We start from the raw sequence: 17,460 nt of genomic DNA, 5'->3' as shown, positions 1-17,460 counted from the left end.
TAACATACATTGTGTTTGTTTAGATAAGTCATGCGCTCTTAAGTTTAATGTTCAAAATGGCATTGGCAAATCATAATATTGTTACGTACGTACTTTCGTTGTAAATTGTAACGACCTTCACTGATAAAGTGCAACAATGTGATGCATCTATGTACAGTAACTTAATGTATATTTGTTTAGTGACCATTCTTGTTCTATTTAATTTACTTCCAATGTCAATATTAATATTATCTATACAAATTGTAAGGAATATTCCCACACATACTTAATTGAAAAGTGGCCACTGAAAATCACATTGAAATCTTTTATTATTAAAAATTAAATTGATACGTGTAATTCAAGACACGAAAAATTACAATTATGTAATTAAACAATTTGTACTATTTATCATTTACCGCTTGGGTCATGATAATATGTCATACTGAAGGTTAACACTCCCTGAAAGTCAGCTCCCCAAGGTCATCTCCTCAAAGGTCAACTCCCCTAAGATCAACTCCCTGAAGGTCAACTCTCCCAAGGTCGATTCCCCGCAGGGTTACTCCTTACAGGTCAATTCCCTGAATATTAACTCCGCCAAAAACTAGCAATAAAATTGTTGTTTTGAAGCAACAAATTATCAAACCTTACCTATTTATTATTTGGATTTCTCCAATTTGAGATCGTTTCATCCAATTCGGACGACTTGTACATATTCAAAGACCAAATATTATTTATAATACATACCTTTTTGGGGTGTTGGTCATTCCAGAAATTGGTTATTAAATTTAGTATTTTAATAACAACCGTGTGTTTTTAGGACCTGCCTCAAGGGAGGTGGAAACCCTGGAGAAGATGATGGAGACGGGCATGAACATTGCCCGCATGAACTTCTCGCACGGCTCGCACGAGTATCACGCGGAGACCATCGCCAACGTGCGCACGGCCGCCAAGAATTACAGCGCCCGTCTCGGTTTGGCGCATCCCTGCGCCATCGCGCTGGACACCAAGGGGCCTGAGATCAGGACTGGCCTCTTAGAAGGGGTAAGTTCATAATCATATTGGTTGTTAATTTTTCGTACAAAAGTTCCCTCTAACCGAACGTTCCCTTTCCTGAAGTTTCTTGAACAATGTTGGAGAGGGGTGGTAGAGGGAGGGGGGAAGGATAAGAGTAGGGAAAGTTTACTAGAATTAGGAATTACAAAGTAAGAAGGGAATGACTGGTTTAGTGGGAAAATATTTAAAAGAGGGTTTAATTTTTTTTTGCTTATTAATTATATCTGCATTGATATTAACACACTTCGGACGGGAAAGGTATTTCTACCCGTTCAGTCGATTGTTACTTAAGGACGGGAAGGATATTTTTGACTTTTGCGCCGGCTTCATTTCAATGGCAGAAAAGAATAAATTATCCAATGTTTTTGTATGAATATTATATGCCAATCTCTTTCTAAAGGTCCCAACTATGTGTACATAATTATCTAATCACAACGGAATTCTTCTTTTTATACTTATATTCGAGTCTTTCGTGTACATTGGTATTTCAACTAAGGGACCTTTTATTATTGAATACCTGACACTTGATAAGCGATGTGTTTGAAGATTAACAAAATAAGTCATTTTATAGCTTGGGTACGCTGAGTTAGTATGTAGAAATTTTTATTATTTTCGAAGATAAAGATATAAAACAAATTTTAAAAATTCACTCGGGACCTTTATTTTCGCCTGTCGCCAGTTGTCCGCCGGCGCAAAAGATATCCGTCTGAAGTTTGTTACCATTTTCTTATTTCTAAAATTTCAAACTGATTAATCTGCGATGCCCTACAACCTGTATGAAGTATTTATGAAGTATTCTCCCGGTCATAGAAATGGTATTTTTGTGGCACTTTGATTCCAGAGTATTCGTCCGATGTCACATAGCTCTCAAATTACATTATTAAAAGAAAAAACTACATTGCTTTGCCGTTTAAGCAAAAGTCACCAACCCACATGCACAACTTTTGAGATATCTAAATTTGCGGTTACCTAGAACTTGTAAAAATTTGTTACAGAAACCTTCAAACCGTGTTTTAATGTTTATATGTAACATACTTTATCTTTTAAATTTGCAGTGTCCACAAATGTGTGTTGTTGTTTGGTGACTTTTGCCTGAATGGCGACGATCGATTCTCTTAATTCAATTAGCTGTGAAGTATGCAATATTATGTTATTAGTTATTAGGAACTATTTTAAAGCCTGCATTTCATGTTTCTAAAAATCTAACTAGCAAATAAATGATAATGTTTCAGGGTGGTTCAGCCGAGGTAGAGCTGAAGCGCAATGACACCATCAAGCTGACCACCGACAAGGCTTACATGGAGAAGGGCACGGCCGCCATCGTGTGGGTGGACTACGAGAACATCACCAACGTGGTTAAGGCCGGCAACCGCATCTTTATTGATGACGGCCTCATCTCCATCATTTGCGAGGAAGTGTCCGGACATAACCTGATCTGCAAGATCGAAAATGGAGGCACCCTCGGATCTCGGAAGGGAGTCAACCTTCCCGGCCTGCCTGTGGACCTGCCTGCCGTGTCGGAAAAGGACAAGTCAGATTTCCTCTTCGGTATTGAACAGGATGTGAGTTACCACATGCATCTTTAAACATTTAATTCAATTTCATTCATTTATGAGTTTTGCACTTAAAATACTCATTAATATCAGTAGTGTGTCATTATTGTTGTTAAAATATATAATATATAGATTTGGTAAGGAAAAATGACTAAAGCGCCATATAGCTGTATGACACTTTAGTCAATTATCCTTTCCGGCATTGATAATATGATATACGAAATTATCACCTTGTTGCAATAACTTACCTACTTTTAACCCAATAATGCATGTTTTAAGCATTGTTTATCATTGCAAACACATAAATCTTTGTAAACTCATATTTATTTTTCTCTTTTCTACTATTTATAAAATTCTGAGTAGATTTTTAAGAGGCAAATCAGTAATGTGTCTTTTATTGCAGATAAATTTATAATTCCTTAACTAAATTATGACCCATTGTTTTTATTACTACACCACTGTTTCATTCATCACTTTACTGTGTACCCATTTGACGCCTAAAGCAAGTTCTTAAGAATTTATTATGTCCATTGCTATAAAGTTACATTACTTTGTAAACTAAATTGTTTTTTCCTTGTTAGTAAGTTTTTTAATTTAATTTTAACCCTTTGGATGCCGGGGGTTAAAATGCCAATCGCTCACCTTAATAACATGTTATTTGCGACATTATTTTTGTAAATTGTAATGTCTAACCAGATGATTTTTTAAAAAAATATTATCTATCCTATGTAGTTTCCCCAGGATAGTTACTTCTATTCATACAAAAGTTTTTTTCTCTCTAATGTTATAAAAAAATTAATACAATCGAACGAAAATATTTTTGAGATATATTGTATTTTCTAACTAAATATGCAAGCGTTCTTTACAATGTAAATAGTACAATGATTTATACTATCAAAAATTATGATATTTGACACGGGATTTTACAATGCACTTCTTCACAGATAAAATAAACATATTTGAATGTGGTGTTGCGAAAACTAGAATAATATTAAGTTGCATTATTTCTTTGCCAAGAGGTTAAAAAAATGTAATTATACTAGGAGCATTTTTTAAGGTTCAAAATACCATCACGTCGAGGCAAGTGCGTGACCTGTGGATGTGTTGGCACGCTAAGGGTTAAAGCATGTTTTTTATTTTTTCATATACGTCACAAAGTGTGCCATCAACAAAAGTAAGAATAGTGAATGTACAAAAATTCAAACAAAAGTATTAAGTATCAAGCATAAAATGTAAGAGTTCAACAACTCAAAGAAAGGTATAAAGTAACAAGTATTAAATGTAAAAGTACAACAACTCAAAGAAAAGTATAAAGTAACAAGTATAAAATGTAAAAGTACAACAACTCAAAGAAAAGTAACAAGTATAAAATGTAAAAGTACAACAACTCAAAGAAAAGTATAAAGTAACAAGTATAAAATGTAAAAGTACAACAACTCAAAGAAAAGTAACAAGTATAAAATGTAAAAGTACAACAACTCAAAGAAAAGTATAAAATGTAATAGTACAACAACTGGTGTTGCTTCAGATTGACAATGGTGATAAACGTTTTGGGTGAATTTGTTTACAGGTTGACATGATCTTTGCTTCCTTCATTCGTACTGGATCAGCATTGACAGAAATCAGGAAAATCTTGGGAGATAAGGGAAAGAACATCCTCATCATTTCCAAGATTGAAAACCAACAGGGAATGCAAAACCTGGATGAGATCATTGAGGTAAGCACCTTTCTACTTCCATTACAAACTCGGGAGATCTTTGGGACGTTGGTTACCTTTACCAGATGTCTGAATGTGATCTCCAGAATTACTTACATTTCTACCAGACTCTGATACATCAGAATATGTAATAAATGTATTTGTGTATACTTTGCAGGCTTCTGACGGTATCATGGTTGCCCGAGGTGATCTTGGAATTGAAATTCCCCCAGAGAAGGTGTTCCTGGCCCAGAAGGCCATGATCGCCAAGTGTAACAAGGTATGTTGACAAATTATTTGTAGCTATTTAATCGGTTCTTTTATGCACAGGCCATAAATCTATAACGGTCTCTGGATTCTAGACAACAAATTATAATATTACTGGCGCCGCGACCCGTGAAAAGTCACTAGCTGGTCTGAGTTCTTGACACATAATTTAACTTAACAATTAAATTAACATTTAGTTTAACAATTAAAATAATTTTACGTTAAAATATTGTATAAGAGGTAGGTACAGGAATTCTTGACACAGTCGGTTCCAATTTTCAAAATGACACTTAAATTCAAAACAAATCCAAGTTCATTGAACCAGAGTTACAATCACAGGCAGACCCACAACCGAAATGAGTATTTTTGATGATTCTTGTCTTACTCATATTTTATCTGTGTATCAGGTTGGAAAGCCAGTGATCTGCGCCACTCAGATGCTGGAGTCCATGGTGAAGAAGCCGCGGCCCACACGCGCCGAGACGTCAGACGTGGCCAACGCCATCCTGGACGGTGCCGACTGCGTCATGCTGTCGGGCGAGACCGCCAAGGGAGACTACCCGCTGGAGTGCGTTAGGACCATGGCCAACATCTGCAAGGAGGCCGAGGCCGCCATCTGGCAGAAGCAGATCTTCACCGACCTGTCCATGCAGGTAATTCTATACTCATAAGTCAAGTACTAGTGTTTAGTTTCAAATTATGTAAAAAAAAAAGTAAGCTGTATTAACCCCGGTTGTTTCGTCTTTTAGTCGTGGTTTACCCAATTTTATATTGGATTTGAAATTTAAACAACTTTTGCACTTTGTTCCACTTATTTATTTTCACCAGGACCGGTTTCATCCTACTATGGACATTTTCAGACTGGTAGTTGAAATTCTTATGCTACGGAATTTACACAAACTTAGGCAGAGGGGTACACAACATTGACTCTACATAATGAATGATTATATTTTTTGGTAATTTAATGTATTATAAGCTATTTTGTTAATTTAAGGTACATATAGGTAATTATAACATTTATTATTAAAATTACAAATGATGTTACATAGTAAATAGATATTTTTAATTCAATGAGTATAAATGAATTTATATAATTGAAAAGGTTTGTGATTACTGATATTTTACTCTGATAATGTTGGGATATTCCCTCCTTGTTGCTTAGGACTTAATTGACAAATATTGATACATAACCCAGTGTATGTAAGATAACCAAACCACGGTGTACAAAGCTCGGTGTTTGAGTCTTGACATGCAGCGGTCTACTGAATATGACATACAATTATCGGCGAATAGTAAAAATAATAAATATGGCGGATTGCTGAGAGAGTACTGTATGCATAATTTATCTATCGGTGACTATCCCTGTACACGGATGTTGCATGCATAATCTATGCAGCTTCACACACATACATTGTATCAAAATGTTCCTCGTAATGGGATAGATTACATTTAAAAAGCCAGCATTGTAAAGGTTTTTTTTTTTTTTTTAAAACTCGGAGGCGGTTTACTTACGTTCCCCGCGAGCACTTAGGCCATAGGCCCATTGTACTATCTCCCATTTTACCTCATTCCCTTGCCAGTAGCCCGGTCCCTTTTATGAAGTTCACCAGGGCTGTCATTGGATATGTGGCGATGTCTTCTGGTTCCACACTGTGTCTTCCCAGGTATCTGAGCCTTATTCCCAGCAGAGCGGGGCATTGGCACCATAGGTGAATTGGAGTCTCTTCCTCCTCTTCACATTTCCTACAGATGTTGGTGTTTTCCACTCCCAACAGTTGCATGTGTCTCCTGAGATGGCAGTGTCCCGTTAATAGTCCTACCAGTTCCCTCAGTGAGTTTCTGTCCATATCGAGTAGTTGCCTGGTTCGGTTAGGGTCCGGTCCGTTTATGAGTACTTTAGATTGCCTCATTCCGGGTGCCTTCTTCCATTCCTTCCAGTGTTGGGATTTGACCCACCTCTTGATATGTAGTTTGGTGTGGCAAGCTGCTACTCCTACGGCCGGCTCAGATCCCACAAGTGGTGCTTTCGCCCCTTTCCTTGCTAGTTCGTCAGCCCGCTCGTTGCCCTCAATACCTTTATGTCCTGGTACCCAGAGCAGGGTTACTTTATTGATGGTCGCCAGTTCTATTAGGATAGTCCTGCATTCCATCACCAGTCTGGAGTCGCATCGGTTACTTTCCAGTGCCATTAAGGCCGCCTGGCTATCAGAACATATGTTTATGTTCTTATTTCTGTACCCGATACTCATATTCTCCTGTGCGCAGACTAAGATGGCTTTCATCTCAGCTTGAAACACAGTGCAGTGCATTCCTAGAGGTATACTGAGTTCCCTCTTAGATCCCTGTAGACAGACCCCGGCCCCTGTTCCTTCCTCCATCTTGGACCCGTCTGTGAACCAGATTAGTTCCTGTTTGGAGTTTGGACCTGGGACCGTGTCCCATTCCTCCCTTGTGGGGTACGTCACTTTAAACAGCTGTCCGAAGAAGTATTCGGCTTGTTTGCCGTCCTGCTTCATCCCAGCCGTCGGACTAATTGCCCTCAGTCTTATTCCTATCTCCGTGTGACTGTTTCTGGGCAACTCTCCTCTCCATTGGCCATTGCAATGTAACCTGTAGGCTGCCGCCATCGCCGCCCCCTCTATTTCTATGTTTAGTGGGGGTAGGTTCAGCAGCACTCCCATGGCTAGTATTGGAGTGGTTCTCATGGCTCCTGTGATGCTTCTGCATGCAAGTCCCTGTATGTGATTGAGTGTGACCATCACTGTTTTCAGTGTTGTTCTCCTCCACCAGACCAGGGCTGCGTGCATGATCCTTGGTTTTACAACGGCTGTGTAAAGCCATTGCATCATTTTAGGTTTGAGACCCCACGTTCTGCCGCAGATTCGCCTAGTTGCCCACATCAGAGCACAGGCCTTTCTGCCTACAGTTTCCACCTGGTTTTTCCAGCTCAGTTTGGCATCTATGATGACTCCGAGGTACTTAACCGTGTCAGAGGGTTCTAATTCCTTTCCATAGAAGGTTGGATTGCTCCATCCTTCTAGTTTCCTTTTACGCGTAAAGATTACTAGTTCTGTCTTGTCTGGGTTGACTGACAGTCCTGTTTCTTCACACCATTCTTCCACTGTTGCCAGTGTTGACTGTATAAGGCCTCGGGTTGTGTCTGCATCCCAACACCTTATTATGGTTGCAATGTCATCCGCATACCCTTGCGTATATAGGCCCCTGTTGTTGAGTTTCCGGATGAGGTTGTCCACCACCAGGCTCCACAGCAAGGGTGATAAGACCCCTCCCTGTGGACACCCTCGTGTCACCAGCACTTTGATGCTTACCTCACCCCTTGTCACCGTAAGTATCCGGCCTGAGAGCATGTTCCTCAGCCACCTTCTGGTGGTTTTGTCGAGTCCATGTCTTTCTGCCGCTTCATCAATGGATTTAATAGTGGTGCAGTTAAATGCTCCCTCTATATCCAGGAATAGCCCTACCGCCAGTTCCCCAGTCGCTTGTGCCTGCTCCAGTTTGTACACCAACCTGTGCAGTGCCGCGTCGACTGACTTACCTGCTTGGTAAGCAAACTGTAACTCGTGGAGGGGCTTCTCTTTCAGTGCCCCGTCCCTTATGTGCCTGTCCATTAGCCTCTCCATTGTCTTCAGAAGAAATGAGGTGAGGCTAATTGGGCGGAATGCACCTGGTTGGTCGTAGTCAGCTCTCCCCGGTTTGGGTATGAACACTACCCTTGTCTTCCGCCATGGTATGGGGATGTATCCGAGGGCACAGCATGCCCTCAGGATCTTCGTCACCGGAAGTAGGATTGTATCTAGGCCCCTCTGTAGAAGTGCCGGAAAGATTCCATCCTCTCCTGCGCTTTTAAAAGGGTCAAACCCTCTGATTGCCCATTTAACTCTGGAGGGAGTAACTATTTTAGCCGCAGTGTCCCAGTCCTTACCTTCCCGTGTAACTCGGGCTGGTGGTGGACCGGTATCATCTGCTTCTAACTTTTTGTAGCCGGGAAAATGTTTCCCCAGCAGTACCTCCAACTCCTCCTCCCAACTGTTGGTATATCCTCCATCAGCTTTTTTGAATGGGCCTTTTGCTGCCCCTGGGTCTTTTGCAAGAATTTTTTGGATTCTTGCAGTCTGTGGGATGGTTTCCACCTCCCCACAGTATTTCTCCCAGGAGCATGTTTTGGCTTTCTGGATTGCCACCTTGTACTCTTTCTGGTATTGCTTGTGGGCATCCCAGTTTTTTTTGGCCTTGTTGAAAGCTTGCCTTACTATTTTCCGTAGCTCCTGCAGTCTTCTGCTCCACCACGGTGTTTTGTCCCTGGTACTTGTCTTCAGAGGGCAGCTATTTTCGTATGCCCTTATCATTGAGTCCCTCAGTACTTCTACTGCGTCCTCAATTTCTTCGGGGCAGCCGTATTTAGCTGGGAATCTTGTCATTCCTATATTTAGTTCCTCCGAGTATCTAGTCCAGTCAGTTGCTTTTGGGTTCCTATATGTATCGGTCCCCGTTTTGCTTGTTTCTCCCTCTAGTTTAAATTCTATGTGTCGGTGGTCCGACAGGGATGGTTCGTTCGATACTCTCCATCCTGAGACTCTTAATGTTCCTAGGGTCAGGTCTATCACCTCCTGTCTGTTACTTATAACGAAGGTGGGTTCCCTACCTCTATTAAGAATCTCAAGGTTCACTGTCATCAGGTATTCCAGGAGGTCCTGTCCTCGTTTGTTGATGTCCGTACTCCCCCACACAGTGTGGTGCGAGTTAGCATCTGCTCCGAGTATCAGTTCCCTACCCTTCTCCCTGCAGTCCTGGACGAGTCTCGTTATTTCCCTTGAGGGTGGTGGTTCCACAGAGTCATAGGGCATGTATGCTGATGCCACAACTACTTCCCTGCTTCTTTGGTCCAGCGTGACCTGTAGCTTCACAGCCACTAAGTCCCTACTGCAGTGTTCGGGTAGCAGTGTGCCAGGTATCCCTCTGATGAGAATACAGGCCCTGGGTCTGTCCCCCGACTCGTTATAATAGATTAGACCTTGGTTCATGTTTAGTCCTCTGACCTTCCCCCTATAAGTCCAGGGTTCTTGGATCAGCGCGACGTCCACACTGTCCCGAGTGACTCTACTGCTAAGCACTGCAGTCGCTGCCGGACTGCGGTGCAAGTTTATTTGAATGAACTGTAAGTTTTTAGCCATTACTGTCTAATCCTTAAGTCATTCCTCCTATTTACGCTCCTCGGTGTTAGGAGAGCGCACCGTGAAAGTGGCCTTCCTTATCCCGACATGCGCCGTCATCCCCATCTCCCTCAGCACCTTCACACTTTCCTCGTCCATACTCATGATCAGGCGATACATGTTCTTATCCCTGATCGAGTCGTGGACGATCCATTTTTTTGTGTATAGCCGGGGAGTCTGGTTCTCCAGCAGTTGTAGCAACCTCTCGGTGCTTACTGCTTCCATTTTCGGGGATTACTGCCATAACCTTTACGTACTTTGGCAGTTCCTGCAACCCCACCACCTCCAGGTCGCAGCCCTGCCATTTCCGTATGGTCGGCACCATCTCCCTCAGCCATGTCTCTGACTCCTTGTCGGAGCAGGTCATTTTCAGGACGCCCCTCTGAGTGAAGCATTCGTCGAATCTGGGTTTGAACTGCCCCTTTGGGATGCTCAAAATCAGATCCGCGGCCGCCTCACTCACGAGGGCCTCCTGCTCTTTTGTAAATTCTTCCTCTCTGTTCCTATGTACAACAGCCACTCGAATTTTATTTCCAGCGGCTTCCGCATAGGCAGCAGAGGTGAGAATTCCTCGGGGCTTTTTCCTGGAATTTCCCGGTGAAAGCCCCAAGGGTTTAGGTTCTGGTGAGGTTCTTCTCCTCTTCCCAGCCTTCTTTTCCCCGGGCGTTCCAGGTTGCTCCCGGTTACCTTCTGCGGTCCCCGTTAGCTTCCGGTCTGTCCCTGGTTTGCCTTGCCTGGTTCCGGCCTTCGAGGTCCCTGGTTGTCCCCAGCGGACTTTTACAGTCCCTGGTTGTTCCCGGTTTCCTTCCTGCCGCCCCTGCTTCTCTCTTTTGAGTTTTCTCCTCGCAGCCCCACTGAGTTTCTTACTGATGTGAATTTTTTTCACATCGTCTGACAGGGACTTTACCTTGTCTTCCTCAGCGGTGGTTGTTGGAGTGAGTCTCTTCTTTAAGTCCCCCCCTCTCCGCTGGTTCCCCGAGGGCCCCAGTTGGAGTCGGGGGTTCTTAAAGAAGTTATTTTCCAGGTCCCCTGATGGTCCCTGCATTTCCACGTCTGGATCCCCTGGGGGATCCCGCCGTGTTGCGTCCGTCGAAGGTCCTTCTTTATGGTTCCCAGAGGGCTCCTCAAGGGAAGAGTCCACCAGGGTGGTCCCATCTCTCCTCTCCACTTCCTCTTGGTTCCTCAAAGGCCCCAAGAGGGATGAGTCCACCGAGGCGGCCTCAACTCCTCCTTCCACTCCCCCTAGGTTCCTTAAAGGTCCCTCGTCAGTGTTGTTTTGGTTTTTGTTTTTACAGTCCATATTTGGTCCCACGAGTATCTAGGGAAATAAAAGGTCCACCCCAGCAGAGCCCCGAATGCTGGGGTAAGGTCTGTATACTCCGAGATGCGACCTTGTGTCTCGGAGGAACCGTTGGTGACACTGTTCCCCAGTGTCATTCAGCCCTGAGCACGGTATCTCACACCTTAGCTTGGGATGGCTATTGCAGGTCGTGTTTCCACTCCCTGAGCGATGGGTTCGCCACACTCCCTACGCTTATTGTAAAGGTTAATATAATATTATATTTTATTGTACTGTGTAAATTGGTAACGTTTCCAGGCTCGTGCCCCCATCGGTGCTGCCCACTCGGTGGCCATTGCCTCGGTGGAGGCTGCCTCCAAGTGCCTGGCTGCCGCCATCATCTGCATCACCACGTCCGGCCGCTCTGCGCACCTCATCGCCAAGTACCGCCCCCGCTGCCCCATCATTGCCGTGACGCGCTTCGCTCAGACAGCGAGACAAGCACATCTCTTCAGGGCTGTGCTGCCCCTGCAGTATGAAGGTGTGCTCATTAGCTATATCCTTTATTTTTTGGAAGACAGATAAACATTCCTAATACATAGTAACCAGACAATGTTTGAATTCCTCAAAAATCTTCATAATGCTTGTCTTTAACTCTCCACACTAGACACATCCGGGACGCAGTTAGTGATGCAACAAGGTCTGTGCAGACCTTGTATAAAATTTAACGAAACAATAAAAAATGAGATTACTATTTGGTATTTCTGTGATATGTGCATATATTCGAATACCAGAATGTTTAAAACAGTTGTAGCTTGTTTGATACACAGGTATGCACATACCTTTGGATTGGTGGCCCGTTTTTCAATCTACTGTCAGGCTAGCGTGACTACGAACGACTTTCTCTTGTCAGTCTTCCGCTTAGGACACAATTCATTGTGCATTATGATTGATGCCTAACCAGCATGTCTAACATGTTATAATTGTACACGTGACAAAAACAACTGCCTCGAAAACACATTCTAACCAGCATCCAATCATGAGAATACACACCAACTTCCTGCAAATATTGATTAGGTCTGCACAGATCTTATTGTTTCTATACGAATTTTTAAATAAAAATTCTAATCCAAAATATACGAAATTGTTACTGCTCCCATTGCGTTCGCCGCACTGACTTTAAAGAAGTCATGAAACCGTTTCATTCCAACAAGCCAGAAAAAAAGGTTTTGCAACTTTTAAAATCGGTAAGGTCTGGCCAGACCTTGTCGATCATCATCGTAATAATAATAAATTTGTGATGTTACCTTTTCCATCTTTTTTTAAGTAGTTATGTATTTTAAAATCCATTGAAATAAATGCAACTTAGCTTTTTTAGATATATTGATTACAGCTCTGCTGTCAAGCATAGAAACAAGAAAATTAACATTTAAGTTGTGTGTTTTTAATTCCTGTCAACATTATGCCTTGTTTGACAGCATTTTATCACTTACTGTGATATCTGCAATAAATTCTTCGTCAACAATTAAATAAATAATTCGAAAGTAATTGCACTTACACTAACCACATTAAATCACTCACAACACTCACTCACACTGACTTACTACATATACACTTATATTTACCACATACGCACACATTGTGCCCACACGATACACAGGGTGGGACCTAAAAAACTCCATTCCACACAAACACAAATCTAGTGGGAAATTTATAACTAACTGATATTTTTAAATAAAAATCAAAGTAAGTACTTATGAACATTTATATAGATAATTTAAAAAAAATAATGAAAATTTGTCAAACTACAAACTAATATTTGAGAAATACAATTAATTGTCTACAAATAAACGATTCACAATAAAATAATCAAGTGAGGATTGCCAACCACGCACTATTTAAAATGTCTTGAAAAAACTCTAAACAGCAAAGAAATGTCAAATTCTAAATGCCTACCCATAGATAAGGATGGATGGTAAACTTCAACGGTAAAGGCATAACCGCCAACCGCGCATCCTGGTGGACGAGAATAGTACTGTTTTCACAGGAATGTTTCGCCTTTTTAGAACCTACTTACTTTGATTTTTATTCTTTAGATTTATGAAATATTATCAATAATTAATAAAAATTAAATCAACTGTCAAAGAGCCGCACGTGATTGACTCGGACATCATTGTCGATTTGAGCCGAACTTTACGAAAGAAGAGATTTCTAATGATGATATTGTTTGTTATTTTCTTAATAGAGGCACCCCTGACGGACTGGCTAAAGGACGTGGACGCCCGCGTGCAGTTCGGCCTCAACTTCGGCAAGATGCGTGGCTTTATCAAGGCGGGTGACTCCGTGGTGGTCGTCACCGGCTGGAAGCAAGGCTCCGGATTCACCAACACCATGCGCGTCGTGTACGTATACTCGGAGGGCGAGGGGGACGAGAGAGAATGAACCAACCATATCATTATCATACAGATGGGGCTTTAGCTTTATTTTATCTTTAACCTCAAACTAACAACATTATTCTTTACTTGGTTTATTGATCTGTGGTCCTTTGTCTGTGTTTATATTTAAATTTGTGTTGTCTTGTGTGTCATTTTGTTTATGTCAAATAATAAGTTGTGATGGAAACTAATCATTTTGATTTTATTTTATTTTTTTGACTTCTTGTGTTGAGCTAATTTTTGAGACAGCCTTGCAGTGTCCATCTCAGGGGCAAACGATTATGGAAATCTGCCTACCAATAAAACTATTCTCCGTGAGATTCTTAAACCGTATAAGAGTTAATTTTATTTAAATATCTGACTTTTTCGTTGTTCAGTGTCTTTGAGCAAAATTACAAAGTGGTGATGAAAGTAATTGAATTGAATGAGACATGATAAATTAGAAACACGCAGTTGTAAATATATATATTGGCAATATATATATCGGCAATATATATATCAGCAATGTATATATCAGCAATATATATATATCAGCAATATATATACCAGCAATATAAATATCAGCAATACTTATATCTGCATAAATTATTTAACTATTTCCATCACTACAGAGCATGTTAAGCTTACATATAGGATAACAAATTATTATAAACTCCCCTGAAATATCCATACAAATTGAAAATATCTCCCGAGTAAAAATAAATGACGCGTAATTGTTGATTGAAGTACTAGTACATATTGAATTATTTGGCGGGTTGGAAATAAGCCGACGTAGCTCAGTGGTCCAGAGCACCTGACCGTACATCAGAAGGTGCGGGTTCAATTCCCGTCTGCGGCATTTATTTTTACACAGGGATATTTCTGACGACTAATTATTGTTTATAATAATTTGTTATCCTTTGTGCTATGCAAAGAAACCTTGTCTTATAAACATTAGTTTATCATTAAAAAAAATAATAGCTTGCTCATACTTTATATGTATTTCACATTTGCATTGGTGTGGCAAAGAATTAAAATCAACCCAAATATGCCTCTAAGAACCAGATTGCTTTATCAATCTGTACTAATAATTTATACATTTTGTTTTTCATTGCATGTTGCATTTGATAATCATTAGGATTTAGTGTTAAATCAATGTTCAACTCTTAACTCTTTTGTTAACCGTGTGGGGTAACTGAGTAACCCCACCATTAAAATTCTTCTAATAACTTTATAGTTTACAGTATTTCCTTTTATTTACTGATTAATACGTGGGGTAACTCAGTGACCCCACACGGCTGTGCGTGTTTGGTTTGCCATCTTGACTTGTCAAAGGAAAATAATAATTTATTTAATTTAATGGTTTCTAATCTTTTGATATTGCTCGAACAAGGCATGTTGCCAAATATATTATTAACTTAACATTAATTTTATTATTATTTGAGTTTAAATTAAATGTTTAATATTAGTTTGGAATACACAGTATGTCTGCTAACACAATAGCATCACATTCAATAGTTTTTATCCACTCTAGCTTCAATGACACAAAAAAACAACTTGAGGGTCAGGGATTTTCGAGAGCGTTCAATTTGGGAATTGTCCGCACTCATTCCAAAGATAATACCTCTGATTAATAATATGGAAAAATTTAAACGGTTTGCTTTACCATTTGTCCCATATTTTTAAGTTTTAATAAAAAAATATTTTAAATCCTAAAATTTCACTGGAATAACATTAGTGGCATCTTTTGGTTTCCAACATACAGGGTTTTCCAATAAGAGGTGTTATTTTGAATAGCCCGCTATTTCGGTAGATGTTACTTTTGAAGCTGTCATTTTTTGACATTTGACAAGTAGAAATTACGCCATTAATAAAAATGAAACGATACACGCTTCAACAACGCATTGAAATTATTAAAATTCACTTGAGTGAATCAAATGTAAATCATCTTGAGTGATGAGGCCCATTTCCACCTCGGTGGCTTCGTCAACAAGCAAAATTGTCGCATTTGGGGCTTGGAAAACCCAAGAGTTATTGTTGAAAAGCCTCTCTATCCTCAACATGTGATTGTTTGGTGCGGTTTATGGTCCGGCGGAGTCATTGGACCTTACTTTTTCGAAAATGAGGCTGGAGCAACAGTTACGGTGAATGGATTGCGCTATCGAGAGATGATTAATGATTTTTCATGGCCGGAATTGGATGGTATTGATCTGGACAACGTTTACATTCATCAAGACGGCGCTACGTGCCACACAAGCAACAAAACCATTGATCTTTTACTAATGAATATTAAAATAACACCTCTTATCGGAAAACCCTGTACTACTCTGAATATCTGTCAAATCTGTCAAAAAATAATGATTCAAAATATTATTTGCATGCCTGACTTTAGAATGTAGGTAGTCTATCAAGAAGAAATACAATTGGAGTTCTATCCATTCTGTTGTCTACTTATAAAAATAAATACATAATCATTAGCACACCTTTTGGCATAATGTTCGATGCTTTAAAAAACCACATGTTTTTAATTTTATTCTAATTATTTAATTACATAGATGTCGCTTAGTGTTGAATGGCTGTATTTTTTAATTTGGTGTTTGAAAATAATTTTAATATTAATATTTAATGAATGCAAATAAATTAGCATTATTTATGCAAACCAATGGGCTGGTTCTTTACATTTCATCAATGGTTTTGGTTCATTTGGAAGTTTTATGTTTATTTTTTAATTGGATGGTTATAATTTTTAATTTGAATGTACATACATACTAACACAATCTTTTCAAAATAAAATCTATTCGTTGCAAAATTTGCAAATGCATGATGTATGTAATTATGTTTCTATTATTTTATCAAATTATAAATGTTTGTCATATTGTTTATTTACAATAAACCCTATAAATTAATAATAATATTTGTTGTGGTGTTCTGTGTAAGAAATGCTAATCTTAGTTTGTTGATATAACATTCAACAAGTGTTTGAAAAAATAAATTATTTAAAGTTACGTGTAGGTAACACTTTGTGGTACTTACAAGAGTATTGCTGAAGAAGATGTTATCATTTAGAATTCATATTTATAAGAACAGAAAAAAATGATTCCACTACCACTTGGAATATTGCAAGGTATCATATTTTTACTTATTACCGAAACAGTAAATCTACTGGCACGTTCTATATAATCAATTTATTGCTTGTATTCAAAGTATTTTCTGTCGCTTAATTGTCAATCTAGTGATCTGCCCTCTGATATATCGCCTATCTAAAATTTTTTGTATTTTTTAAACGATGTTTACAACAATGTCTTTTTATTTACAGAATCACAGAATAATCTCACTGGCCCGTTGATTGGAAAAGTCATTAATAATAATTAGTTTGTTGTGATGAAACTAGTAAAGCTAAAAGCCGCTGTAAGTCGGTCACCCAAAATGTCCTAAGGAACACTTATTTATGTATTTGTTTTATTTAATATATCAAACCAATCCATATTATTATGTCTGGATAATTTATATCTAAAATGTTATCGTATTCATCAATATTGATTATTTATCGATGAATATGGCTTATGATGAAATTATTAATTGTGATAGAATTATAAAACACTATAATAAATTAATTAACAAAATGTGTATCAAAATTTATGCTTCCTGCATTTATTTCCTGCAGTATCCCACTCTCGTCAGAATCTTGAGGAACATGCAAAAGAAGGAAGAAGGAAAAGAATAAATTGATAGACTTGCCCTAATAGAAAATCATTTCGACAAGCTGAAACGAGCTTTTTGGCACAGGAGGGTTCGAGATTGCTTTGAATAAACTATGACATCAGTTGTACGTTGACTGCCGAAATAACCAGACACTGCGCAGAAAAGTAAAGTTCGCTAAAGTAAGGTAAATTGATTGAAAAGAATAAATTGATAGACTTGCCCTAATAGAAAATCATTTCGACAAGCTGAAACGAGCTTTTTGGCACAGGAGGGTTCGAGATTGCTT

At 39.5% G+C, this 17,460-nt stretch overlaps 1 protein-coding gene across 2 annotated transcripts in view; it reads left to right on the top strand.

The window, feature by feature from the left end:
- LOC149423260 (pyruvate kinase-like) overlaps positions 1-17,095 on the top strand; it is a 36,324-nt gene extending 19,229 nt beyond the window's left edge. For both annotated transcript variants that reach the window (XM_089632621.1, XM_089632620.1), the window contains 8 exons: positions 797-1,020; positions 2,265-2,594; positions 4,156-4,302; positions 4,460-4,561; positions 4,956-5,201; positions 11,377-11,599; positions 13,304-13,460; positions 16,789-17,095. In XM_089632621.1, coding sequence (XP_089488747.1) covers positions 797-1,020; positions 2,265-2,594; positions 4,156-4,302; positions 4,460-4,561; positions 4,956-5,201; positions 11,377-11,599; positions 13,304-13,460; positions 16,789-16,801 — 1,442 coding nt within the window. In that variant the 3' untranslated portion in view covers positions 16,802-17,095. The remainder of the gene's footprint in view (positions 1-796; positions 1,021-2,264; positions 2,595-4,155; positions 4,303-4,459; positions 4,562-4,955; positions 5,202-11,376; positions 11,600-13,303; positions 13,461-16,788) is intronic.
- Positions 17,096-17,460: the final 365 nt, after the last annotated feature.

The sequence above is a fragment of the Hesperophylax consimilis genome, chromosome 6, assembly GCF_061612785.1.
Source record: "Hesperophylax consimilis isolate HC1 chromosome 6, BYU_Hcon_1.0, whole genome shotgun sequence".
Taxonomy (NCBI): Eukaryota; Metazoa; Arthropoda; class Insecta; order Trichoptera; family Limnephilidae; genus Hesperophylax; species Hesperophylax consimilis.
The sequence above is the reverse complement of the archived record's forward strand: the minus strand, read 5'-3'. Positions and strand labels throughout refer to the sequence as shown.